We start from the raw sequence: 27,015 nt of genomic DNA on the forward strand, positions 1-27,015 counted from the left end.
GACTGTACCTGTAGAGCTCCTTAAAAAAAAAAAAAATACAGACCTTCCCTTACTTTCATTCTCTGGAGAGCTCAGACTCTCCTCCGTGGCCTAGTGGCAAAGTCTAAACAAATACAGTGAAGATTTTGTGAGAAAGTTATAAAACCCAACCAAAGGACCTCTCCCTGGAGTTCCTTCCTCCCTGATATTCCTGCTGGGGTTCCAGACGCTGTCCAGAGATCTGGCAATCAAGTTCAAACAAACAGATTTCTTCCTGTTTCTGGGAGAGACTGATAGCATCCAGTGTTCCGTCTAATTTTTCCCACCCATGTGCAGAATGAATTTTGTTATGTAATTTGTTCTCCAAGAACCACCGCTTAGGGCTTTGTTCACAAGAAAAGCGTGGGTAAGCAAAAAACAAACCTTCAGACAATGTCATTGTGAAGGCGAAAAAGTCAATGCACTTAACTTCTGGTTTACATGAAAACTCGTGGGTTTAGATGTGGTAACTTCTGCATTTTGGCTTCCACACAAATGCAAAGATTTATATCGAGCAAAATCATGATCAAACAATCTTTAATTATCCAAAACCCTCTGTTATCCCTGACACACATTGGTGGTATTGAAAATTCCCTCAATTATCCAACTCACAAACAGTTGAACTTAATTGATTTCCCCCTTATGTTTGGATAATTGAGTTCAGAAGCTACTTGCTGTGGTTCAGTTCAGACTGCAATGCCCCTGGTCTGATCAAGACTATTTTAAATGGAGCCCTGAAGAGTATTTCTGTTTGTCACCTCCAAACTTCTGCCTCTCTCCTTGTGGCCAGTGCCCCATCATTGTCACCACCAGTTCTGGTGGCTAAAGCTGATGTCACAAGGCAACACTTGAGCAGCAAATGTATATAAACTGTGCTTCCCTTTAAAACCAAGGTTTGTCAACTCCACAATAACTCGGGGTTCTTTGAGCTTCATGAACTGGAGTCGCTAGTCCAAAAATTGACCTCAGCCTGCCAGGAATAGTGCCTAATCATGGTTGTTATCTTTCCATGTGAGTATTCAAAAGCAATTGTAAGCTTTTTGGGGCAGGGACTGTCTTTTTGTTCTGTGTTTGTACAGCACCTAGTGAGCTCTTAAGCATTGTCATAATACAGATAACAACTGAATGCTGCACTGGCTTTTGCCTGGTATAGCCCCATAGAAGTCATCACTCCAACTGGGTTGTCACTGTGTCAGAGGTATTTTCGCATGGTTACAGGGGTTTTTTCTTGACCACAAAAAAATCATGTCCCCTCTCTCTCTCTCGTTATCTAAGGGTTTTCTTAGTCTACTAGGATTGTAGCCAGTGTATTGGTAAATTGCCTGGCAGACTCTGGGCTAGAACTCAAAGGTCCTCGGTTCTAACTCCGGCTCTTTATCATTTTGGATCAGTTTCCCCATTTGCAAAATGGACATAATAATACATACCCACCAACTTCACAAGGGTGTTAGTGAGGGATAGTTAATTTGAATATAAAACTCTTTATAATTGCTACATAGTATTATTAGCACACAGAAAATCCTGTCTCGTAATCAGGATTTGGGGTTAATGGAATACAAGAGTTTATGCATCAATAGAGAATATGGAAGAAGAAACTCCTTAGGCAAAAGTAACAGAATCAGAATGACTAGGCCAGTTTACTATACTTGCTCACTACCCTTGATAAAGGCTGTCTTCTTATGCTAAGAACACTATAGTGTAAAGTACACACTGGATCTTCAAAAAGAAAACAAATGTATCTGAGCATAAGCTTTCGTGAGCAGCTCACGAAAGCTTATGCTCCAATAAATTGGTTCGTCTCTAAGGTGCCCCAAGTCCTCCTTTTCTTTTTGAAGATACAGACTAACACGGCTCTGAAGCACTGGATCTTATGACCTGTGCTGATTCCTCACATGACCAAGGCTGTGAATTCACAGACCCATACTTTGAATCTTCTCCTTAGCTAGAGAAGTGTAAAGGGAAGTTATTTTCCCCAAAAGAATGAATAAATGTGTGGCAGTGCAATGGCCAGTGGTCAGGAGCTGGCTAAAGTGAGATTTCAATGCAGAGTTAAAGGGACACATAACTTACAGACGTTACTGTGTGAGGACTTAGTGTTAGTAGCTCCTGCTTAGTACATGTCAAACTGTGAGCAGGATTAGAAAGTATCTTACAATTCTTGCAATTCAATCAATATTCTAATGAGCGATTTCCTTTCTTTGCAGCAAGCTACCTAGCTGGGCCAGAGCAGTTGTTCCCAAAATATTTTACATTACAGAGAAGGCTTGGAATTATTACCCATATACAATCACAGGTAAGTACTCAAAGCAAACTGAAAACATTGGAAGTTTATTGTGGATAGTCTTGCCTGTCCTTAAAGGCTGCATGCCACATACCTAGAGGCAGACGTTAAAATATTTGAACAATTCCTATTTAACCACCGGATGTTTTTATTTCTCATCAGTTGCTATTGCCAAAAAATATGGGTAATATGCAGAAACTATAGATGGGTAAAAACTGAAACATCCTATGCTACCTTCTCCCCTTTTAAATTTCTGCATTAGATCTTTAGATACTGTATATTAAATATCATGTTGACTTGTATCCCATGCTGTCCCATAGACTCCAGTGGGATTGCACTGTGAAGTGTAAGTCAGTACTTTATTCAACCCCATGATTTTGATTATTAATATACCTTTGCATTTAGTGAAAATAATTTGCATTATTTTATTCTGCTTTTTTTTTTTTCCTCTCTTGCCTTCTCTTACCAATGGACAAACTGGGACCAGAATACACAGTAAGTTTTCCATACTCTTTATTTCTTTAATTCTGAAAATAAGATCACTTTGTAAAATCCAGAGGTAGAAGCCAAAGCTGGCTCCTTTACTGCCACGCTAATGCTGAGCAGGTTTGATACTGGAACTTTATTTTATGTAATTGTTCAAGCACATTGAAGCTAATTTAAAGTGTTTTATGGAGCTCTTATAAATTATTTAACTTATTTTGATAACTTGGTAATGACTGTAGCTATCACAGAAAAGAAGTTTCTATAAAAGAAGGGTTTTTAAAGTCCTGGTTCTTACTTGGAGACAAGAGACAGATTTTATTTTATTTTTTAACACTTATAAAGTGCTTGTCTCTGGGTATAGGATCTGGGAAACTGTACCATCTGTAGTCAAAATGAAACAAAAACTGGGCCCAATGCCCAGAAAAACCAACCATTCCCTCAAACGGAGCTGGGCAAAAGAATAGGCACATAAAGAGAGACCAAATGGTTACAGAGGTACTAGCCTGCATAGAAGAACCTTTAGTTGAGCCTTGGAGAGAGAAACATGGGTGGATGTCCTCAAGGATGACACTCCAGACATAGAGTCCTGTAACTGAGAAGGTCCTACCCTAAGTTAGATTGACCCTCAAAGCAAAGATCAAGTATAACCCATCTGTCACAGGGTGACTGGCCCCTTTAAGAGGGAGTGAGGTCCAATGCACCTGGATGAACTACCTGGTGCCCAACAGGGCTTAAGGGGAAGTACCTGGGCCTTATAAAGGGGGAAACAGCTGCAGGTTGTAAGAAGATGCCTGCAGACAGTGCAGAGAGTAGGATGGCTCCTGCAGGCCCCTCAGTCAGTGAGGAGGCCTGTGGAGATGGCCAAACTCCAAGCAAGAGGCACTGGAGGGTGGGAAGACAGACCTTCAGGGAATAGGGGTTGTGCCCAGCTTGGGACTGGGGCAAAAGAAAGGAACTTTAAAAGAGAGGATGGACCCTCTGGGAAGAGTGGCAGGGTCCAGCTGAAACTGCGGTGAAGACTGTAGGTCTGAATCTATTTTGAAAGATTGTGTATAGGACTTAATAAATTGGACCCCAGAAGGGGGAATATTTTGAATATCTGGCCTGTGTGGACTCTTTAAGGAGTTAAGGGGAAACTGAGGCAGGCCTCAGCAGAGCCACCATACTAGCCATCAGCAGGCACTACAGAGCAAGCATGCCCTTGTACACCATTCCTTCTATATTGATAGTACAGCATTTAAAATGCTTATGCAACATTTTTCAAATGAGCAAGAGATTAATGTGATGAAAGTGGAAGAGAAGAAATCTAGGGACAGTTGGGAGGAGGTGCAGAGCTAAGAACATGCAGGAGGTAGGTAGAGTAGACAGAGGAAAGTGTTAGTTAAAACTTAAGTGCCAAACTCTACTCACCAGATTGCCTGGCAGATTTTTTATGTATGTTCTGCATTTGTGTCATGCACGATATTCCTATGGGCGTAAGCGGTAGTCCACACTTGGAACGAGTGCAGAATCAACAATAGTGATCTGAGGGCAGATCATTCATTGCTGTGTATTGTCACAGGTCCAGTAACTTCAATGGGCTTATGACAATTTACGCCAGCTGAGGATCATCTCCTCGCACTGCGGATTTGGGAGCAGAACTTTTCCCTAAATTGTGTAAGGAAGTTGACATACATCATGAAATGTGGCATTGGCATCCATTACCTATGCTCTGTTTTACACTCTGAAAACTTTTCATTAACTGTTTACCTGTTAAAAGTAGATAATTTTAATAGTGGAGAAAACTACCAAGAGAAGAGCTAGTGGGGATGTGCATGTAATTGCTAAGTTAAATGTGAACTTTTGGATCAGTCTTTCTTATAGAGAAAGAGAATTCCTTTTCCACGCAAAAATCTAAACCGTGTTCCTAATAGCAATTGACTAAAGAAGATGTTATGGAGCCAACTGGAGAAAACAACTGCAGTAAATCACCAAGACCTGTTTACACACGAGTGACTACATCTGGGGAAAGAAAACCCAAAGCAAAGATACTAATGGGTGGGAAACAGTTGGGAATGTTGAAAGAGCCTAGGGAGTGATAGCAGATGGCAAAATATATATTAATTTGAAATGCAATACTATAAGGCACCCCCAAAAAAGTAACACAGTATATAAAAGCTAGGTATTATTATTACCTAATAATTATTATTATTCAGACAGCAAATCTGAATCAGAGACGTTATTGTCCGTCCCTCTTTGCACAACTCTGGTAAGAACCACAGATAGGACGTGGATTTCAGTTCTGTAAACTTCCATACGAGAGATACTCACCAATTGGAGACTTCAAAGAAGAGCAATAAAAAGTGATCAAGGTGCTGGAGAGATTGACTTATGAAGAAAGATTAAAAGGGATTGTAAAAATGTAAAATTTGGTTAAATAATAACTATGAGTGGATACAACTGACTGTGGGGAGGAGGGAGTAATTCTTGTGGGTGATGCCAGGAGACACAGCTAGGAATATTGAGACAAAATTAAGCAAAGAACATTTCAGGCACATATCAACAAAACTTCTTAATGGAACTATTACAAAATGTCTTCCAAGAAAAGTGATGAAAGCCCCCTGTAGAAGCTTGGGTGCATAATACAGAAATGGAAAACACAGAAAGTATTATGAGGTTATGTTGAACAATAGTTACCCATCGCCTACATTATTGTGTCCAATATAGATGGTCCACTTACAGGTATTTGCCAAAATCTTCATAATTAGGTGTACTAATACAAGAGGTACTAAAGTCATTTTTACACACCTAGATGAAAAGTGTCTGAGCACCCACAACACTCAAGCTTGAAAATTTTATAAGGCAAAATATTAAATACTAAAAACTGTCCCAAGCTATGGGGGTAATTCTGTAAGCTTAATAGGCCTTTGTCTGCCAGAGTAAAAGATCCTGAGGAGATTTTTCTTTTCTGGATCTGTCCAGCTGGATCAAAGAGAATTAATAGAAAAGCAATCTCTCTCTCTCTCTGTCCCTCTCTCTCAGAAACCAAGTGAAGATGGCTTCTAGAGCAGGGATACTGTACCTGTTAACCAATAAGGAGCACAGAACAAATACTAATGTGACCTGTTCAAAGTGAAAGCTGAGATTGTGGAGAACAACCAGACAGAAGCTTCAAAATAAACAAATAAACAACCTCGTCACCAATACTGTCTGACTCAGTCCTGGTCCAAACAAATCAGTCTCATGTTCAAAATACACTGAAAATCAGTCTCAAAACGTTTGCAGATATCCACATAGAGGGAAGGGGGGGAAAACCTAACAAAAAGCTAATGTAAGCAGAATTCAAGCAGACCTTTTGCTGGTTCACATGTGCAGTCCCATCACACACTAAGGCTAATTTCAAATACTTCTGCAGTCAATTTTCACAGTACAAGCAATACTTAAATACTGGGTCTGCAATTTTAAAACCAGCTGGAACACTTTTTGACCACACCATGATCAAATTGGACCACTGATAAAATTTTTGACCATAGTTATAAGTATGGAAGCTAAGATAATATGGGACATTAAATAGGCATAAGTTGATCAACCTGCAGATACCAGAAAAGAATTGCCCTCCACCTGCCACTGGCCTCAATGAGAATAGAATCTAAATACAGAAGTGTTTATGAAAAACAGTTTTTGAAGAGAAAACAGGAGACAATAATCCTGTATTGATGATCTATCACATTGACACTATTTTTCCTATAGCAAGTGATTCATGGAGAATATAATACTTCAGTTGACAAGTATCAGGGCACCAGAGTGATAGTTGTTAAATGTCCCATTATTGACCTACTAGTTTTGAGAACAGACCAGTTACGTGTTTCACTTAATCAGCTGCTAATTTATCCATAAAATAAGTTATCAAGAAGTACAGTGATTACCTAGATTAACAGACAGTAGAGTTAAGCAAGGGAGCAGACTTTTGTTTCAGATAAAATTTCAAAGAATTTGGGGGGAGGGGAATCTCTTGTTTTTTCCCTTATCTGAATGCCACTGCTTGAATTTTGGATGCATCCTATTGATATGCTTTTAATGAACATGCTAATAGGCTCTATCAGTCATGCAAGCAGCAGCAGCTATCAATTGCAGTACTGGGGCCTAATACAAGTTAATGAGGAAACACTTTATTTCAGAATTCTCAAATACTTATCCCAACTGGCAACTGCAAGACTGCCTCTGAATTTATTAGGTGAAAATTCAGCTGTGCTTGGCTAGTTAGACCCCTAATGATCAAAGAGCTGAGCTTGTCCAACTAAAACTCACTGTGAAGTGAATGGCACTTGTAGTTGTACATGAGTTACAGGTACAAGACCCAGGTTAGCAAGTAACAATTCCAAAATCTTTGGGGAAGTCAGAATTCTCCTGCCAAGCAACATTTCCCTATATTTTTATAAAATGTTGCTGTGTTTGCTCATTTTTCTCTTTATCAGCCTGTCTGCCTTCGAATCATGTCAAATTCACATGCGTCTAAAGCTGTTTTCCATCTTTAAGAGCTTCTATTGAATCTTCCCCTAAAAGGATGCCTATGAGAATTCCTTTATTCTCCTACTTGGTTATTATGATTCAGTCAACATCAAATATTCTCCAATTTAGGAAACACTGCTGCTTTCTTTATCAACGCTGCATCTGCTTACTTCTGGCCCTCTTTTTTTCTCAGCAAGCTACTGTTCCAGTATGTCAGAGAACAAGAAGAGCCTGAATCAATGAATGAATAGAGTCATCAATGTCAGGTTCAGAGTGGTTAGAGGCAGCTTATTCCTTCACTGTTTCATCTCCTACGGTCTGCACCTGTGATGTAAACAGCCGTTTTCCTACTGAACTTGGCTGTTTGTGCTGAACTTCACTTTGTAGTTTCCTTGCTTCTTTTCATAGAATCATATGTCTCTGCTACTCTCTCCTCCCTACAGCACTGTTCCCATCTTTGCCACTCTCCTGCTCCTTATCTTGTCTTCCATACTCTACTCCTCATCTTTTTCTCTCCTTTGTCTCATCCTCCTAGTTGTGCCCTATTCTTCACATCATTGCCTTTCTCTGTTTGACTTCTCAGACTTTTAGACATGCGTCAGGGCTGGCCATGAAGTTTCCCTCTCTTCCAAGTTTGGGCGATCTAGCACGGAGAGCTGTTTGATGACTGGAGGTTATATGGATCATCCTCCTAACTGCAGGAAGAAAGAAGAACCTGGCACTGATCCCAATGCAGATTGCACCAAAGGACGCACACATAGCTTTTCTAGGATTGAGAAATAGCAGGAAAGTCACAGCATTCATGACATTACCAAGCCATCCATTTTCCAGTTATCATGATCATAACTTCTTATAAAATCACATACTTGTCATCCTGATTGACACCAGCTTGTGCCGTAAGCAGTTGGTAATGAATGGCACTACTGTGTGTTCACACTCCTGTGCTGTGCACAGTTTCCTACGGGTAGGCAGTAATATGGGGGCTATTTATGAAAAAAGACTCTGAAAATTCCATCTATCTAGCTGCTGTAAGAGGCAGAAGAAAATCAAGTCATGTGTACAACTTCCACCTGAGTTTGCATTTGCAAAACATTGCAGTCATCGAGTCAGAGACTCCTGTTTACTTCCATGAGGCCCATAATGAGGAGAGCCAGCTGCTTTAAGAAAAGTGGTTTCTTGATCTACCAGGCTCAGCAACTGCCACCCAGTGTTTGCACAGCAAAATTTTTTTCCAAAGTTAAACTTCCTCTTGCTTCATTTTTGGATGAATTGGGTTAAGTTTTATATATTGTTAAGATAAAATCTTGGCAATAATTTTTTTTAAAAAGCTACACCATTATAATTTGTATTTGGTATTAAAATTGTGTTAGGCACTTAACAGATATTCAGAAAGATAAAAAGGCCTGTTCCGTTTACAATCTAATGCCCCAATCCTGCAGTGTGATCTGCATGGGCAGACTGCTATAGCCATACGAAGCCTATAGAAATAAATAGTGCTCTATATAAACTAATCAATCCACCTGCATGGATCACAGTGCAGGATCAAGGGCCAAATAGTGTGTTGCCCTCGTGCTTAAAAATCTGTAATTGATTAATATTTTGCTAACGGGCCAAGATACATTTAATTTAAAGAGACTAGCTTTTGCTGAGCACAAACTGTACACCAGTGAAAATTAGAGGTTTAAAAGGATTTTAAAATCAGATCGTTATTGGCTGTTTACAGACTAAAAATCTCCTTATGACCCTAGTCCTTTTAGTGTCCAAGCTTACAACAATCTCATTGACGTCAATGGTGGAGGCTCAGGCCCAGAGTGCACTAACTTCTCTGCTCTTTTTAGAATTTAGTACACCAATAAAATAGTTGATTTCTTACATATTACAGCCCATTTAAAGCCACAGCCAGCAAAAATATAAAACACCATCAATAATACAGCACCCCCTGGTACAGAGTGTAAAATGTTGAGTGCACAGAATATAAATCAGTGAGTTCCAGCCAAAGGCTAAGAAGTAAAAAGGATCATGTAAGAGACTAGGAAAAACTGGTACATATTTGTCTAATACTACATCTGCCTTTTAACAACCAAAAATGTAGGAATATGCAATGGAAATTGTGTTTGCATATGCACGGAGAATTTGTGTCCCACACTCATTAGCTTCCAACATCCAGTAGCTTTTTAAATCTTTTTAATGAAATCTATTTTCTGCCCACCTAGACTGGAGTAAAAATAATGCAGTGTGATGCATGGGGATTTTAGCCCTTCAATTTTACCATGAGTGGGAGCTTTCCTCTCTGAATTAAACATAGCTGTAACCCAGGGAGTTTGGGGTGAAGTGACTGAGTTTGTTGATAGGTAGAGTTTCTCTGACTCTAATGCAGTGTCTATAATGGCTGTGGTGGTGTTTGCACCCTGATTGTGTCTCTAGCATTAGTAGCAGGTTCAGGATTTTGGATGCACAAGCATACAGAAAGTATTATGACAATAGAGAATGGGAATCCTCTGCATGAAATTTGCTTGTTGGTAAGAAAGCCACAGTTACAGCACCCCAGCAACATAGAAATGGTAAGAGGGAAACAGCAACTTGTGCAGGGGACACTTGTACCAGGGTGAAATCCTGGCCCCACTGAAATCGATGGCAAAATTCCCACTGACTTCTATGCAGCCAGGATTTCACCCTGTGCCACAAGGGAGCGAGCTCCAGGCTGGTTCTGAACATGTCAGGGTGGGCTGGGGAAGGGGACTGACTGTCTTCATTGGAAAAAAAGTCTATTTTTATCTGGGACGCTGTAACTATCTTTATTTGAAAAATAGATTTTAAACCCAAGTCGGGCAGGAATAGGCAGTGGTTAGGAAACCTCTCCTACCGAGCTTATTTTTTGTTTCTTTTCCCTTGAGATGATCACTTGAGATGAGTTTCACTGTTCATAAATTATTAGTACAACATTTCCAAAGATCTCAGTCTCTCTCATATTAAAAGTGGTTTCAGAGAATGTGAGGGTTGGCAGGAAGCTGGATAAACTTTTCATTCATTTTAAGCTTAATTAAAGTTAACGCAACTTCAAACATGTATTGGGGTGAAGTGGTGAATCCTGCAGCTCTAAATTGAAGTCATAAAGACCTACATATCTGGGCCAAATTCTTGTCTCCTTTACATTGGTGTAAATACAGTGAAACTGTTGAAGTCAGAGGAGTTACTCCAGAATGACACTGGTGTAAGTGAGAGCAAAATTAGGCTCATGACTGACCAAATATCACCTCCACGTTCCCGCACACTGTCTTTTTCACTCACTTTGGAAGACATCATCTCTCTTTAGGATCTGAACCGTTATCTTAAACTTGTGAAAATGAATAAGAACAGACTATATTTAGACAGTGCTTTTATATCCTGTAAGACCCCAGAGCACCTTACAGACTAATGGGCCCGGTTCTGCTCTTGCGTAAATCAAGAGTTGCTTCAATGAAGTCACCCCAGTGTAAATCCCCATGTCAGTGAGATCAGAATCAAGCCTTCCCTCTACAGGAATCACTCCAATGGGTGCAGCCATTCTGCACTGAAAACAAGAAGCAGGGTTTTAGACAATGAAGTGGAGAGTAAATTTTCCAGATGAAGCTACGGAAGTTTTTAGGCAGGTGGAAGGTGATTACCCCAGGCTAGTCCAGCTCTTCACAACACTCTCTCTCTCTGCATGCGTCTCTCTGGAGAGCATATGATGTAGTTAACCACACAAAGATCAAGGGACTATAATGAAGTGGCAACAAGAGCAAAGCCTGGGTGGTTTGTGATGTAATACGGGTTCTGCACTGTGGGCACAACCTTGTGCAGTTTTTCTTCATCATTGTTCTTAAACATCAGTTACATTGCAGCACAGATTTACAAACCTGTGGCTAAATCATCCTTTTTTTGGGCTCTTCCCATACAGAGACAAGAAACTCCCGATAAAAGCACTAATATATATGCTATAGGGAACAATCCTTCATTGGCCAGGGATGGACAAGTAACCCAACAGGTCTTTCCCTTGATTTACTTCTATAATCAAGGCTAGTTTAGGGCATAGGCTTGTGTCAGGGCTTCAGCCTTTGGAGTCATGTGACTACACCAGATTCTGAGCTTTTGTAATGGGGTAGGAAGATGCTGAGGGGATATTATGTACAGCTCTATTATGTTCTTTTTCTTCCTGCACCTCAGCTTAACTCTCTGTTGAAGCACAGGCCAGATTTCTCTCTTTTCAGGACTTTTCTGAAAGTATTACGCAGAGTTAAACCTCAGAGCTATTGCATGCAAAACCCTGGTAAATAAGTGTTAATCGTTCCCAGTATGAGACAGTACCATACAGTTTCTCAGTAAATAACCATTTAATGCACACACAAAACATTACAAATCATCCTGTACATTGCAAGTATTATTTGGAATACTTATGAATACCGTAAATACAAGCTATTAGGCAGCAAATCTGTTGGTATTCTTCATACAGATTTCCCCCTTTGCTGCTGTTACATATATATTTTAACATAACATATACACTTCAGTGCCTTGCTACATACATATAAACAGATTCTCCAATTTCTCAGTCTCAACAATGTGTATTGACTCTTCAGAGCTCATGAACAAAGACAGTTCCTTTCCAAACACTTCAGAACTGAGTCAGCAAACAGTCTGGGGCCTCCACAGTTGACTGGACCTCAGTTGCTTGTGAAACAGAAATCTGTAGCCTGTATCCGAAGTGGTACATGTATTGGGATCAGCATATAAAATGTCCATTCCCTGGACTTCTAGAAGGCACTAGCTTTTCCTTGTGAGCCCAGTTAAATCAGGTCTGAATGTACAAACCCTCTCTGACTGAGCTCTGCCCGGTCCTCTCTTTAACTGAGATAGAATCTCAATTTCAAGCCGTTAATTAATGGCTAAATATAAGTCCTGTAGCCTCCCTGCTCTCTGTCTAGATCCATGATACACACAGCAGTGGACCAAACATTATCCTAATGGAGAGCTTTTCTACTAAGGAAAGCTAGAATAGCACTTACCTATATCCAAAATGGGACAGGTATTGGGACGCAGCTCTCACAGCAGACACATCTGCATGCATCAGCCACTGAGTCCACAGGACTGTCTACAACTCCTATATTTATTACTTTCCTTACCTGCTGTGCTCTGATTGGCTGAGCTTTCAGAGGATGAATGGCTGTGACCTGCCAAGTGGCTAGCCTACAATGAAAACCTTCATAAACAGCATCCAGTAACTGCCATTCCCTACTTTTGGATGTTCTGATCCCTTCTAGCTGAGTTGCTCGGCCTGGTCTTCTACACATCTGCAGAGATACAAAGTATTCATATCTCCTCCCCATTGCTTCTCTGCCTTTCTTTGGACTTCAGAGCAAATGCTGCAGTATAAAGCATGTGGGTTACATTTCCATTTAAAAAAAAAAGTTTCTAGCCCTCATGGCAGTGAAGAAAAGCTTGAAAATGTGACCTGGAGGCGCAGAGTTTCCATCTGATCATTCCTTCAGAGGATAGGTTTTATCTCTCTGAGGGACAGGAAAAAAAATTCAAATTCTGCAAGAACCCCGAGAGGCTGAACGGAGGCCCTGTGCAGCTCTCTCAGACCCCCTGGTTCCCATAGTGACATAGTCAGCTGAGAGGAGCAATGAGTTCATAAAGACAGACACCTTCAGATGGGCCATTTGGGTTTGGTTCAGGTTCGCCCCAGTAAGCCCAGCTGCACATGAAGGGTTGTCGTGTGGCTTTTAGTCACAGCTTTGCATTGGAAGTAGTGCAGCTTTGTGCCTCACGGTGTTTCTAGGCCTCAAGGGGGAGCATGCCTGCTGCTACACCTGTTCAGGCCATGTAGCACACTCTTCCCTTTGTGGCTGGCCAGCTCCACTGCCTGGTGCAAGAGAGGGGGATTGGATCTATGGCCTTGATTCCGCCTTGCCCTTCCCCCTCTAGAGCCCTTAGTGGTGCTGGCAGGAAATGCTCCTTAAACTCCCTATTTCCCCTCCCCTACCACCATTCTTATTTATTTCTCTCTGGGAGATAAGTTGTCCAGGGTAGCAGCATCTTAACAGAGCAGAGATGAAGGTGGAAGGTGTTCATGGCTGTCATCAACTGGTTCTTTGATCTATCAGTGTAAATTTTTAATTGTGAGAGTAATTAACTATTGGAACAATTCAATGAGGGTTGTGGTGCATTCTCCATCACTGACAGTTTTCAATCAAGATTGAATGTTTTTCTAAAAGATCTGTCCTAGGAATTATTTTGGGAACGTTCTATGGCCCGTGTTTATACAGGAGGTCAGACTAGATGATCACAAGCTGGCTTTAGAATCTATGAATCTATAGACAATTACAGAGATGGTTGAAGCTGCTGGGTCCGCTAACCAGATGCCAGAGGCCCCCATTTCCCCCTTCTGGTTTTCTGATGTTCACCAAAATCAAGAGTTCTGTCCACTGATGCCCAGAACATTCCCTGACATTTTGGAATTGATTGGCTGTGGGGTTCGAAAGTTATTGCATTACAGACAGAGAAAAGTCATCAAGTTGAGCGTAAGACATTGCTTCACTTGGCCAACCTCACTTCACTCAGCCAAACACCTTGTCTATAAGGCCCAGTCCTAGGATATGCTCTTCAATGGGAGTCAAAGGCACTTTGCTCCTTGCAGAATTTGACTTCAGTGCCAAGAAAACATGTATGTGACCATATAAGAAAGCACAAAGCCTGAAAAGTGAGAGATGGCCAGACTGAGCATTGACATGAAATGACTGCTGCCCCTTAGCTTTTGTGCTAAGATTTAAGGGAATATGCCTCAGCCACTCTAGCAAAGAGCAGGATTAACTCTGACAATCCAAAAATAGTTTCCAAGGCTTCAGGATTAATGTTCATGAGGAGTATAGAGAGGTACAGTGCACTGATGAAGCCTCCAGCAGCTCATTGGATTTTCTGCAGAAGGTCCCGCAATGGGTAATGAAACTAACTAAAATACTGTTCCCTTTTGTTCCCCAGCTTCCTGAACAGGTTACAAAGGGCAAAGGAACCCTTTTCTCTAGCCTTCTGCCCAACAGTTTTATTGCAAACCACTGTAATCCCTTCATCCACCTCAGATGTACAGTAATCGCTATGAAAGGATTATTTTTACAGCCCTATCCATAGATTGACTGCAAAATGCCATATGTGTTTGACTCTGTCCCTTTAAGGCTTTGGCAGTGGTTTTGGCTTGCTTACATTTTATCCTGTTCCTGTAAGTGTTTCTTATTGCTATGACAACACTAATCAATCATCATGCTAAAAATAGCCTTTCATTTTCAAGAGAGTGTCTGTAGTGAATTGAAAATCCAACTGTGGTATGTATTTTCCATATACTGCTTTCACTTCCCCCTTCTTTAATCTGGGAATACTCACGTTTAAATCTGGTAATTACTCTTACAGATAGATGCATTTGTTTCACTACTTGCTCTCTTCTGCTGTGAAATCTCCCCATGGCCTCAGAAAGCAAAATCTTAATGTATTTCAACTTTTTGTGCATTGCATTCTCCCTACACATCTGATTGTAAATATCATGGGTTTGCAGGATGCTTGAGATATTCAAAGTGAGTTTATAATGCAATTTCCGTGGATTTGATAGCCATGATATATAAGTCAGCTATCAAGACAGTTGTACAGAAAAGAAACTTAGGACTAAGGGTCATAAAAGACAAGGGGAATCCTGCAAATTTAGAGATGTTCTGCAGAATTTAAGATTTAATGAAAAATTAATTAAAAATATGATAGCCTGGAATTGCTGCTTGTTTCTTCTCTGAGAGGCACTTTGCAAACCTTAGAGATGTTGAAATGGAAAATTTGGAAATGGAATTGCCCCATACGTTCCTGTGCATGCCCTGTGTATCAATCAGCAGCCAGGTTTGTGCTGGAATACATCCCCGAGGGAGGCAGGGCAGGAAGGAGTGGTGCCTTGAAGAGTAATTCACTAAAAAAACATTTCCGAGCTTTCACTTTTGTGTCTGATTTTAATTCTTGCCTGATTCTTGTTCTTTAAGGGAAAAAAATTCTTTGTGCGTGATGAATAAGAAAGCCTTTTGAGTGCTGCATAAACAGTTCCCTGGTTCTGCCAGAGCTCTGTGCCAATTACTCAGAGAGCATCTGATGAGTCACAAAATACATTCTGTGACTTGTACAAAAATTTGGACCTTGCCTAAGTGTTGCTGAAAGCCAGTGCTACTACAACAGCAGCTGCCAATAAATTAAATGATTTTAAGGTATATTTGCAATCCAGTAACTGTAGGTGGATTTTAGTATTTTGGGGGCTTTTTTAAGTTCCCATGACCATTTTTCGTTTCAGCCAGAGTTGTTACAGCCCCAGTGCTACACATGCATTTAGATTAGAACCTGGTGGCTGGGCAGGACCTATGGCTTCCTAGTTTCTTTCCCATTATACCATATGAGGCAAATGGCACTCAAATTCTCAGTCTGTAATCTTCCCTTAATGTTTCTTCGGGGGAAACAAGCTGACAGGTGACAAAGACATAGTTCTTGAAGCTCTCATCCCACACACGCAGTTGCTGAAGCTAATTTTTCAGGAGAATGCTGGGATTCCACGGGGATTTTCTTTTCTTTTAAGACTTGGTATTTCGCGAACGCATTATTTATCAAAGGGATGTCCTAGCTCATTGAGGCTTATGGGAGCAAAGGTTGTGAGGCTTTTTTTGTTTTGTTTTGTTTTGGGGGGGGGGAGAGAATGGTTTAATAAATGCCACCATTACACACAGGCCCCCCAGGAAGCTGGGGCTGCAGGGCACAGGCCTTCCCCTCTGGTGGGGTCCCCACCAGGCAGGTAGCTGGGGTGGGAAGGACATGGGGCAGGGCAGCAGGTGGGAGTGACAAGGCCAGGGGAAGGCGAGGGCCCCACGGGCAGGGCCTAGGCCAACACACCACACCACATTTTCCCACTTAAGATTGAAGGTTTATTTCTGCCCCCCCCCCCCCCCCCCCCCGACGGGCACATGCAGACAGCAGCCGCCCCCCTTCCCAGAGTCCTTTCCCAGGCCTATCAGGTGAGCGGCTGCGTCCAAGGGAGAGGACATTAAATAAGAGTAATGCATCATGAGGAGTGGGCTGTACCCATCTGTCTGTCCAGCTGTACATACATTCCTGTCCCGGGAGGGGCTGCGCGGCGGCTGGGTGGCCAAGGCCCGCAGGGCGGCAGGCTCCGGTCCAGTGCTTACTTGGGGGGCCGGTGCACGATTTTTCTGCTCTTTAGTACAGACCACTTGTGGCACTTCAGGTAGTAGACAAGGGGCACCAGGAGGCCAACCATGATCAGCATCTTCATTCCCAGGCGTTTGCGGTGATCGTGCTCCGGCTCTGCTGCCCACCTCAGGAAAGTGCACACGTCTTTTGCTGTATGGGACATGGTGACTGGGGTCCTTAGGCATCAACGAATGGCCTCCTTCCAGGCACCCCCTTGAGGCCTAAGAGCAGCCCTGCATGTGGCCCCTCAGGGCTTCCTCAATAACTCAAATAAGAGGCTTTAACAAGGCCTGCTGGGGGTCTGGTGTATTAACTTAAAATACAAAATTAAACACAAAAAATCTTCCCTCCAGCCTTAAACTGGGCACAGCCTCAAACTCCCTGGGTGTCTGAGGGCTTCTCTGTGTTAGCCAGCTACTCCCGGCCCTTCCTAGCTGGGGCGACTCCCTGGGTTTCAGGGTCAGTGGTGCTGGCTCAAAGTAGCAATAACAGCACCCCCACTATGTAAATTGTTCCAGCACCCCTACTGCAGCCTTTCTCACTCACTCCTGAGCCTCTTCCCTTTTCCTGCAGCTTCCTGCTGCTCTTTGGGGAATCACTTGATCCAGCTCAGGTGTGTCTCTTGAGTAATCAGGTTTAGCACCAGGCCCTCCAGCCTTCATAGGTATGTCTACACAGCATGTTGAAGTGATCAGGAGAAAGCCCCCCAGCCCAGGTCTGCCGTGCTGGTGCTCTAAAAATAATTGTATAACGTCAGAGCCCAAGCTGCAGCCCAAGCCGCATCTTCAAAGCACTGTCTACTCAGCCATTTTCAGAGTGCTAGCATGAGCCCCTCCAGCCCAAGTCTGCAGACCCGGGCTGGGAGGCTCACTCGCGCTGGGTCCAAAATGCTCTGTAGCCATACCCTAAGAGGCACGCCACCCTGCTACACTTGCTAAAACAGCTTTAGTGAAATATACCAGTCTTTCTATGCCAGCCTATTGCTTCTCAGGAAGGCAATCAAACAGGATAGCTAGTGGCAAAATACAGCATGATGAAGAGACATTAAATGTAGTCAGGGTTCGACCTAGAGGGAGAAAATAAGTGGTGCTGTTCTCCCTATCTTTTCTCAGTACTGATGCCAACATGAGATGGCACTTGTTCTAGATTGTGCAAATCGTTATAATGTTGTCACTCTCCTTTCTCGTGTGCTTTGATCCTCAATGCAGTAGTTTAAAACACTGAAATTTAGGGTGGTAATTCCAAATGCGTTCAGCGTTGACCTACCTCTGCGCCCACTGAAATCAAGAAGACCACCATTGACTTGGATGGGGGCAGAGTTAGGCCAACACTGAGCATTTTGAAAATACCACACTTAAATGACAATCAGTAGACTGGTTTCAGAGTAACAGCCGTGTTAGTCTGTATTCGCAAAAAGAAAAGGAGGACTTGTGGCACCTTAGAGACTAACCAATTTATTTGAGCATAAGCTTTCGTGAGCTACAGCTCACTTCATCGGATGCATACTGTGGAAACTGTAGAAGATCTTATTATATACACACAAAGCATGAAAAAATACCTCCTCCCACCCCACTCTCCTGCTGGCAATAGCTTATCTAAAGTGATCACTCTCCTTACAATGTGTATGATAATCAAGTTGGGCCATTTCCAGCACAAATCCAGGTTTTCTCACAACCCTCCCCCACACACACAAACCCACTCTCCTGCTGGTAATAACTTATCTAAAGTGACCACTCTCCTTACAATGTGTATGATAATCAAGGTGGGCCATTTCCAGCACAAATCCAGGGTTTAACAAGAACGTCTTGGGAGGGGGGTTAGGAAAAAACAAGGGGAAATAGGTTACCTTGCATAATGACTTAGCCACTCCCAGTCTCTATTCAAGCCTAAGTTAATTGTATCCAATTTGGAAATGAATTCCAATTCAACAGTTTCTCGCTGGAGTCTGGATTTGAAGTTTTTTTGTTGAAGAATTGCAACCTTCATGTCTGTAATCGCGTGACCAGAGAGATTGAAGTGTTCTCGGACTGGTTTATGAATGTTATAATTCTTGACATCTGATTTGTGTCCATTTATTCTTTTACGTAGAGACTGTTCAGTTTGACCAAGTACATGGCAGAGGGGCATTGCTGGCACATGATGGCATATATATAACATTGGTGGATGTGCAGGTGAACGAGCCTCTGATAGTGTGGCTGATGTTATTAGGCCCTATGATGGTGTCCCCTGAATAGGGCACAGTTGGCAACGGGCTTTGTTGCAAGGATAGGTTCCTGGGTTAGTGGTTCTGTTGTGTGGTATGTGGTTGCTGGTGAGTATTTGCTTCAGGTTGGGGGGCTGTCTGTAGGCAACGACTGGCCTGTCTCCCAGGATTTGTGAGAGTGTTGCGTCATCCTTCAGGATAGGTTGTAGATTCTTAATAATGCGTTGGAGGGGTTTTAGTTGGGGGCTGAAGGTGACGGCTAGTGGCGTTCTGTTATTTTCTTTGTTAGGCCTGTCCTGTAGTAGGTGACTTCTGGGAACTCATCTGGCTCTATCAATCTGTTTCTTCACTTCTGCAGGTGGGTATTGTAGTTGTAAGAATGCTTGAGATCTTGTAGGTGTTTGTCTCTGTCTGAGGGGTTGGAGCAAATGCGGTTGTATCGCAGAGCTTGGCTGTAGACGATGGATCATGTGGTGTGGTCAGGGTGAAAGCTGGAGGCATGTAGGTAGGAATAGCGGTCCCTAGGTTTCCGGTATAGGGTGGTGTTTATGTGACCATCGTTTATTAGCACTGTAGTGTCCAGGAAGTGGATCTCTTGTGTGGACTGGACCAGGCTGAGGTTGATGGTGGGATGGAAATTGTTGAAATGATGGTGGAATTCCTCAAGGGCTTCTTTTCCATGGGTCCAGATGATGAAGATGTCATCAATGTAGCGCAAGTAGAGTAGGGGCATTAGGAGACGAGAGCTGAGGAAGCGTTGTTCTAAGTCAGCCATAAAAATGTTGGCATACTGTGGGGCCATGCAGGTACCCATAGCAGTGCCGCTGATCTGAAGGTATACATTGTCCCCAAATGTAAAATAGTTATGGGTAAGGACAAAGTCACAAAGTTCAGCCACCAGGTTAGCCGTGACATTATCGGGGATAGTATTCTTGACGGCTTGTAGTCCATCTTTGTGTGGAATGTTGGTGTAGAGGGCTTCTACATCCATAGTGGCCAGGATGGTGTTATCAGGGAGATCACCGATGGATTGTAGTTTCCTCAGGAAGTCAGTGGTGTCTCGAAGGTAGCTGGGAGTGCTGGTAGCGTAGGGCCTGAGGAGGGAGTCTACATAGCCAGACAATCCTGCTGTCAGGGTGCCAATGCCTGAGATGATGGGGCGCCCAGGATTTCCAGGTTTATGGATCTTGGGTAGCAGATAGAATATCCCAGGTCAGGGTTCCAGGGGTGTGTCTGTGCGGATTTGATCTTGTGCTTTTTTAGGGAGTTTCTTGAGCAAATGGTGTAGTTTCTTTTGGTAACTCTCAGTGGGATCAGAGGGTAATGGCTTGTAGAAAGTGGTGTTGGAGAGCTGCCGAGCAGCCTCTTGTTCATATTCCGACCTATTCATGATGACAACAGCACCTCCTTTGTCAGCCTTTTTGATTATGATGTCAGAGTTGTTTCTGAGGCTGTGGATGGCATTGTGTTCCGCACGGCTGAGGTTATAGGGCAAGTGATGCTGCTTTTCCACAATTTCAGCCCGTGCACGTCGGCGGAAGCACTCTATGTAGAAGTCCAGTCTGCTGTTTCGACCTTCAGGAGGAGTCCACCTAGAATCCTTCTTTTTGTAGTGTTGGTAGGGAGGTCTCTGTGTTATTAGTATGTTATTAGTATGTTATTCAGAGGTATGTTGGAAATATTCCTTGAGTTGGAGACGTCGACAATAGGATTCTAGGTCACCACAGAACTGTATCATGTTCGTGGGGGTGGAGGGGCAGAAGGAGAGGCCCTGAGATAGGACAGCTGCTTCTGCTGGGCTGGGAGTATAGTTGGATAGGTTAACAATATTGCTGGGTGGGTTGAGGGAACCATTGCTGTGGCCCCTTGTGGCATGTAGTAGTTTAGAAAGTTTAGTGTCCCTTTTCTTTTGTAGAGAAGCAAAGTGTGTATTGTAAATGGCTTGTCTAGTTTTAGTAAAGTCCAGCCACGAGGAAGTTTGTGTGGAAGGTTCTTCAACAAAAAAACTTCAAATCCAGACTCCAGCGAGAAACTGTTGAATTGGAATTCATTTCCAAATTGGATACAATTAACTTAGGCTTGAATAGAGACTGGGAGTGGCTAAGTCATTATGCAAGGTAACCTATTTCCCCTTGTTTTTTCCTAACCCTCGCCCCTCCTCAGACGTTCTTGTTAAACCCTGGATTTGTGCTGGAAATGGCCCACCTTGATTATCATACACATTGTAAGGAGAGTGGTCACTTTAGATAAGCTATTACCAGCAGGAGAGTGGGTTTGTGTGTCTGTGTGGGGGGTGTGAGAAAACCTGGATTTGTGCTGGAAATGGCCCAACTTGATTATCATACACATTGTAAGGAGAGTGATCACTTTAGATAAGCTATTGCCAGCAGGAGAGTGGGGTGGCGGGAGGTATTTTTTCATGCTTTGTGTGTATAAAAGATCTTCTACACTTTCCACAGTATGCATCCGATGAAGTGAACTGTCCCTCACGAAAGCTTATGCTCAAATAAATTGGTTAGTCTCTAAGGTGCTACAAGTACTCCTTTTCTTTTTGCAAATCAGTAGACTGCAGAGTTACTGCCCCATTGAAATGAGCGGGAGGAGGGCACACCTTTCATAGCTAATGTTTCAGGCTGTCTGCAGACTCAGGCAGAGCATCTCTCCATTAGTTACATATGAATAGTATTTTGGAAAAATGTCTTTGTATCCTGGGGTTTGGACTTTAAGGAGAGTCTAGACTCGGGAGCACAGGAAACAACCACCTCATTAAAGTAATGGTTTGTCAAGCTGCTGCAAGCTGGTGCAATTCAATCTGGAGCATGTAAAATGGCTGGGCTCTGTGTTAAGAAGCATCCTGATCTGCCTCATTGCTGACAGACAGTTGCTTAGCTGATAATATCTGATATTTATGGGTAGAGAGGAAAAGTGAAAACTGATACGGACTTTTTTCCAAACTGCAATGATGTTGTGGAGATTATCATCTAAACAGACTTGTCAGAAGAAGAATCATAGAATATCAGGGTTGGAAAGGACCTCCGGAGGTTATCTAGTCCAACTCCCTGCTCAAAGCAGGACCAATCCCCAACTAAATCATCCCAGCCCGGGCTTTGTCAAGCCTGACCTTAAAAACCTCAAAGGAAGGAGATTCCACCACCTCCCTAGGTAACGCATTCCAGTGTTTCACCACCCTCCTCGTAAAAAAGTTTTTCCTAATATCCAACCTAAACCTCCCCCACTGCAACTTGAGACCATTACTCCTCGTTCTGTCATCTGCTACCACTGAGAACAGTCTAGATCCATCCTCTTTGGAACCCCCTTTCAGGTAGTTGAAAGCAGCGATCAAATCCCCCCTCATTCTTCTCTTCTGCAGACTAAACAATCCCAGTTCCCTCAGCCTCTCCTCATAAGTCATGTGTTCCAGTCCCCTAATCATTTTTGTTGCCCTCTGCTGGACGTTTTCCAATTTTTCCACATCCTTCTTGTAGTGTGGGGCCCAAAACTGGACACAGTACTCCAGATGAGGCTTCACCAATCTCGAATAGAGGGGAACGATCACATCCCTCGATCTGCTGGCAATGCCCCTACTTATAAATCCCAAAATGCCATTGGCCTTATTGGCAACAAGGGCACACTGTTGACTCATATCCAGCTTCTCATCCACTGTAACCCCTAGGTCCTTTTCTGCCGAACTGCTGCCTAGCCATTCGGTCCTTAGTCTGTAGTGGTGCATGGGATTCTTCCGTCCTAAGTGCAGAACTCTGCACTTGTCCTTGTTGAAACTCATCAGATTTCTTTTGGTCCAATCCTCTAATTTGTCTAGGTCCCTCTGTATCCTATCCCTACCCTCCAGCGTATCCACCTCTCCTCCCAGTTTAGTGTCATCTGCAAACTTGCTGAGGGTGCAATCCACACCATCCTCCAAATCATTAATGAAGATATTGAACAAAACTGGCCCCAGGACCGACCCTTGGGGCACTCCACTTGATACCAGCTGCCAACTAGACATGGAGCCATTGATCACTACCCGTTGAGCCCGATGATCTAGCCAACTTTCTATCCACCTTATAGTCCATTCATCCAGCCCATACTTCTTCAACTTGCTGGCAAGAATACTGTGGGAGACCGTATCAAAAGCTTTGCTAAAGTCAAGGAACAACACGTCCACTGCTTTCCCCTCATCCACAGAGCCAGTTATCTCGTCATAGAAGGCAACTAGATTAGTCAGGCATGACTTGCCCTTGGTGAATCCATGCTGACTGTTCCTAATCACTTTCCTCTCCTCTAAGTGCTTCAGAATTGATTCCTTGAGGACCTGCTCCATGATTTTTCCAGGGACTGAGGTGAGGCTGACTGGCCTGTAGTTCCCAGGATCATCCTCCTTCCCTTTTTAAAAGATGGACACTACATTCGCCTTTTTCCAGTCGTCCGGGACCTCCCCCGATCGCCATGAGTTTTCAAAGATAATGGCCAATGGCTCTGCAATCACATCCACCAACTCCTTTAGCACTCTCGGATGCAGCACATCCGGCCCCATGGACTTGTGCTCGTCCAGCTTTTCTAAATAGTCCCGAACCACTTCTTTCTCCACACAGGGCTGGTCACCTCCTCGCCATGCTGTGCTGCCAGGTGCAGCAGTCTGGGAGCTGACCTTGTTCGTGAAAACAGTTGCAAAAAAAGCACTGAGTACATTAGCTTTTTCCACATCCTGTGTCACTAGGTTTCCTCCCTCATTCAGTAAGAGGCCCACACTTTCCTTGACTTTCTTCTTGTTGCTAACATACCTGAAGAAACCCTTCTTGTTATTCTTAACATCTCTTGCTAGCTGCAACTCCAGGTATGATTTGGCCTTCCTGATTTCACTCCTGCATGCCCGAGCAATATTTTTATACTCTTCCGTGGTCATTTGTCCAATCTTCCACTTCTTGTAAGCTTCTTTTTTGTGTTTAAGATCAGCAAGGATTTCACTGTTAAGCCAAGCTGGTCGCCTGCCATATTTACTGTTCATAGAATCATAGAACACCAGGATTGGAAGGGACCTCAGGAGGTCATCTAGTCCAACCCCCTGCTCAAAACAGGACCAATCCCCAATTTTCTGCCCCAGATCCCTAAATGGCCCCCTCAAGGACTGAACTCACAACCCTGGGTTTAGCAGGCCAATGCTCAAACCTGTCTGTATACACAGCAGTGAGCATTTCCTAGGCCCCTATCACAGGTGACTTTTAAAATACTTGAAGTGAATTTTACCCTTGGGCAGAAGGACAAAGCATCACTTAAGCAGGACTTAAATTTGGGGTTTGCCATTTACTAAGAAGCTTGCTATAGTGTCACTTGATTTATCCAGTACTCTTGTTATATAAAATAGGGTCATGCCCCAGATGTCTATATATTTAAAAATCCTCTCAGTTATCCATGTTTATTCAGGAGTCATAATTGTACTGAATTATGAATTATAATTGAACTGCAGTTTTGCTTTACCCCACTAAGGCAGAGAGAATGATTTTGATTGCTATCCTCTATTAACTGTGAGGTTGCGGTGATTTCAGGGGCATGTCTACACTGATGTCATGGGGTGTGGTTGCAGCTCCAGTAGATATACCCAAGATAGCTTTAATCTCTACCTACATGTACACGAGCCGCAATCATAGGATGATTGCAGTGCAGATGTACCCAACAGCAACAGTTTCAATAAGTGAAGAAAAAAGGTATTTATATTGTGGAAAATGTGTTCCATCCAACACCTCCAGGGACTTGACAGTCAGATCATAGCACACGGATACTTTCGCTGGTTCAAGGGAAGAGGAATCAGTGGGTGGGTGGCTGGGGGGTGGGTGTTTGTCTGCATAGCAACCAGAAGCAGAAAACTGAATGTGAAAAACTACTTCTGCCAACAAGAGGGTTTTCAGTGACAACCTAGCAATGAAGGTTAAAATGGCAACACCACTTCCTGTGGCAAGCAGGGTAATTGGGGATATGGGAGCAGCACCAGTACGCCTGTGGGAGCAGCTGCACTGTCCGTGGCCATTAGAGCCAGAGTGATAAGAGTAATTTACATAACTGTTGAGGTTTTGGACAAAGCACCAGACTTGTACTGTGTAATTTAAGAAACCAGCTTTGTGGCTTCACAAATTGGCCAGACCTGGATCTTGTCTGCTCAGACAGTACATGCTTTGATTACTCTCCACCAACTGGCAGCTCATATATTTCATCTACAACTTCTGCTGTTTGCTAGATTTGATTTTTACTTGGTTTTGTTTTCTTAAAAGTTGTGTAAAAGAGAGAATTAAATCTGCATGCTCGGACCAGAAGAGCTGGGGTCTAAAACACATTAACAGACGATGACACAGAGCAATAGCCTGAAGACATGTGTGCAGAACACCAATCAACTGTGTTTTCCTATCAAATCCTCCAAACATTTAGGAACCATGAAGCAACCACTTTTTAAAAAAATTTGGTGACATTTTTGGTGAACCCAATAATTCAAAACTAAACACTGACCCCCAGTAAAGGCAGGCATAACCAGACTCCACCCACACAAAACCACACTTGCCAGGAGCCATCTCTAAAATGCAACAAGTTGCAACTGCTCTCATCTCTTACATGGTGCTTCCCAGCAGAAGTCTCAGCATGCAGAGTTCCAGCTTGAATCTAGCTGGAGCATTAGGTGCTCAGACCTGTAGTCTCTACAGGCTACACACCATCCTATTAAAAATCACAGCTGCCGTGGGCAGCAGCAGAACTCTATATGCCATGTTTTGGCCACCTTATTTTCTAGCTGTTCCAAAAATTCTGCACGGCAAGATGTATGTGATGAGTCTCTATTTCTTTTTTATTTAAAAAATCTGCAGCATATAACCTACTTTCTGTAGCAGTTTGCTTTATCCATCATCCACTTGCCCACACACACAAAACAGCCAGTGTAAAACAGAAAGCATACCCTCTATGTTGGGTTCTTTACTGTTTATAATCTGAATCCTTCTGGAACCATCAAATGTTGCTTAGGGCACAAACAGGACTCTGCTGTCCTTCCCTATCCTAGGCCACTCTTTGCATGTTCTCTCTGTTGTTAAGTCCCATATTTCCCCCCCCCCCCCCCAGCTTAGTACTATTTGACAGAGAGGTTCTTTCAGTCAGCCCCTTTTACACGTTCCTCTAGCTACCCAATAGCACACCTGCCACAACAGATGCTCTGGCTTCATTCTTAACATGTCCCAGATATTTCCATCTTCTTTTGTGGATAACTTCAGAGATAAGCTATTGAACTCGGTCATGAATCTCGGCATTTGTGATATATATTTGCTTCTGAAGGTATTTTAGACATCTGTCTGTACCTCTGATGGATTTCCAGCTTTCACATCCATATATGAAAGTGGAAAGAAAACTGTTTGTAATGGATTGAAAAAAATATTGAAATCTCTTTCATGCTCAGACCAGCTAGCAACTAATCAGCAAAGCATCCTGCGGGTCCTTGTGTTGTCCATCTGCTCTGTCTTTTCATCTTCCTGCTTTTACGTGTAATAGCCTTCCCAGTAGGCACTAGCAATCACACACAAACTTGTCATGGTAGTTCTCTCCCACAACCCTAACAAGCAATTTGATGCCTTCCCCCACATGAGAGCATGCGCTGTGCCGTGCTGTGGCGGGGTTTGTGTAGCCCAGCGAAAGTGGGCAGCCCAGTCATAACATGTTGAATAGATCTGTAATGCAGAAGATGGAAAAAACAACCCTTTTGCTTGACCCTCTTTCAGTTATGAGTTATGAGTTATAACTCTTTCAGGAGTTATGACTGAAGCTCTGCAGCTGCCTTGAGAACTTGGGGAAATAAAATAGGGATGTTTTTGGCAGATTGGAAGACCTGGGACAGGACGAAAACGTCCTGTATGTTGGAATCAGCTGAGACTCCGCTAGTCAAAGCTAAGTTGAAAGGCTGTCTGGGTTTCTGATCCGTTAGCCTGCGTTGCATTAGCTCCAGCTCTGTCTGGTTGCTTATGAATAATCAATACACTCACCTAGCCTTCTGAGGTGTGTGCCTACCAAGTAACACATGGCCCCAAAGATATGGGTAATTAGAACCGACTGGGCCATCTCTGAAGCTGTTCCATCCTCCATTGCACACACCGCTGATTTTTTTCTTGTACCACATTTATCACTGGTCTACTATTAATATCATAAATAAGGTGCGTAGTTCATGGCCTAGATATTTTCATAGCTGGTAAGTATTGTGTTAAATGTTTGGTAAAGATTGTTCTCTAAATCCATTGCAGGGCCCTGTTCTGGCACAAACATCTCACTCTTTTTCGCATAA

General features: G+C 43.0%; 1 protein-coding gene across 1 annotated transcript in view; it reads left to right on the forward strand.

The window, feature by feature from the left end:
* PITPNC1 (phosphatidylinositol transfer protein cytoplasmic 1) overlaps window positions 1–27,015 on the forward strand; it is a 197,738-nt gene that overhangs the window by 99,624 nt on the left and 71,099 nt on the right. Inside the window, 2 exon segments of the mRNA XM_077834431.1 lie at window positions 2,223–2,311; window positions 2,787–2,794. Coding sequence (XP_077690557.1) covers window positions 2,223–2,311; window positions 2,787–2,794 — 97 coding nt within the window.

This window comes from Eretmochelys imbricata, chromosome 14 (genome assembly GCF_965152235.1).
Source record: "Eretmochelys imbricata isolate rEreImb1 chromosome 14, rEreImb1.hap1, whole genome shotgun sequence".
NCBI lineage: Eukaryota > Metazoa > Chordata > Testudines > Cheloniidae > Eretmochelys > Eretmochelys imbricata.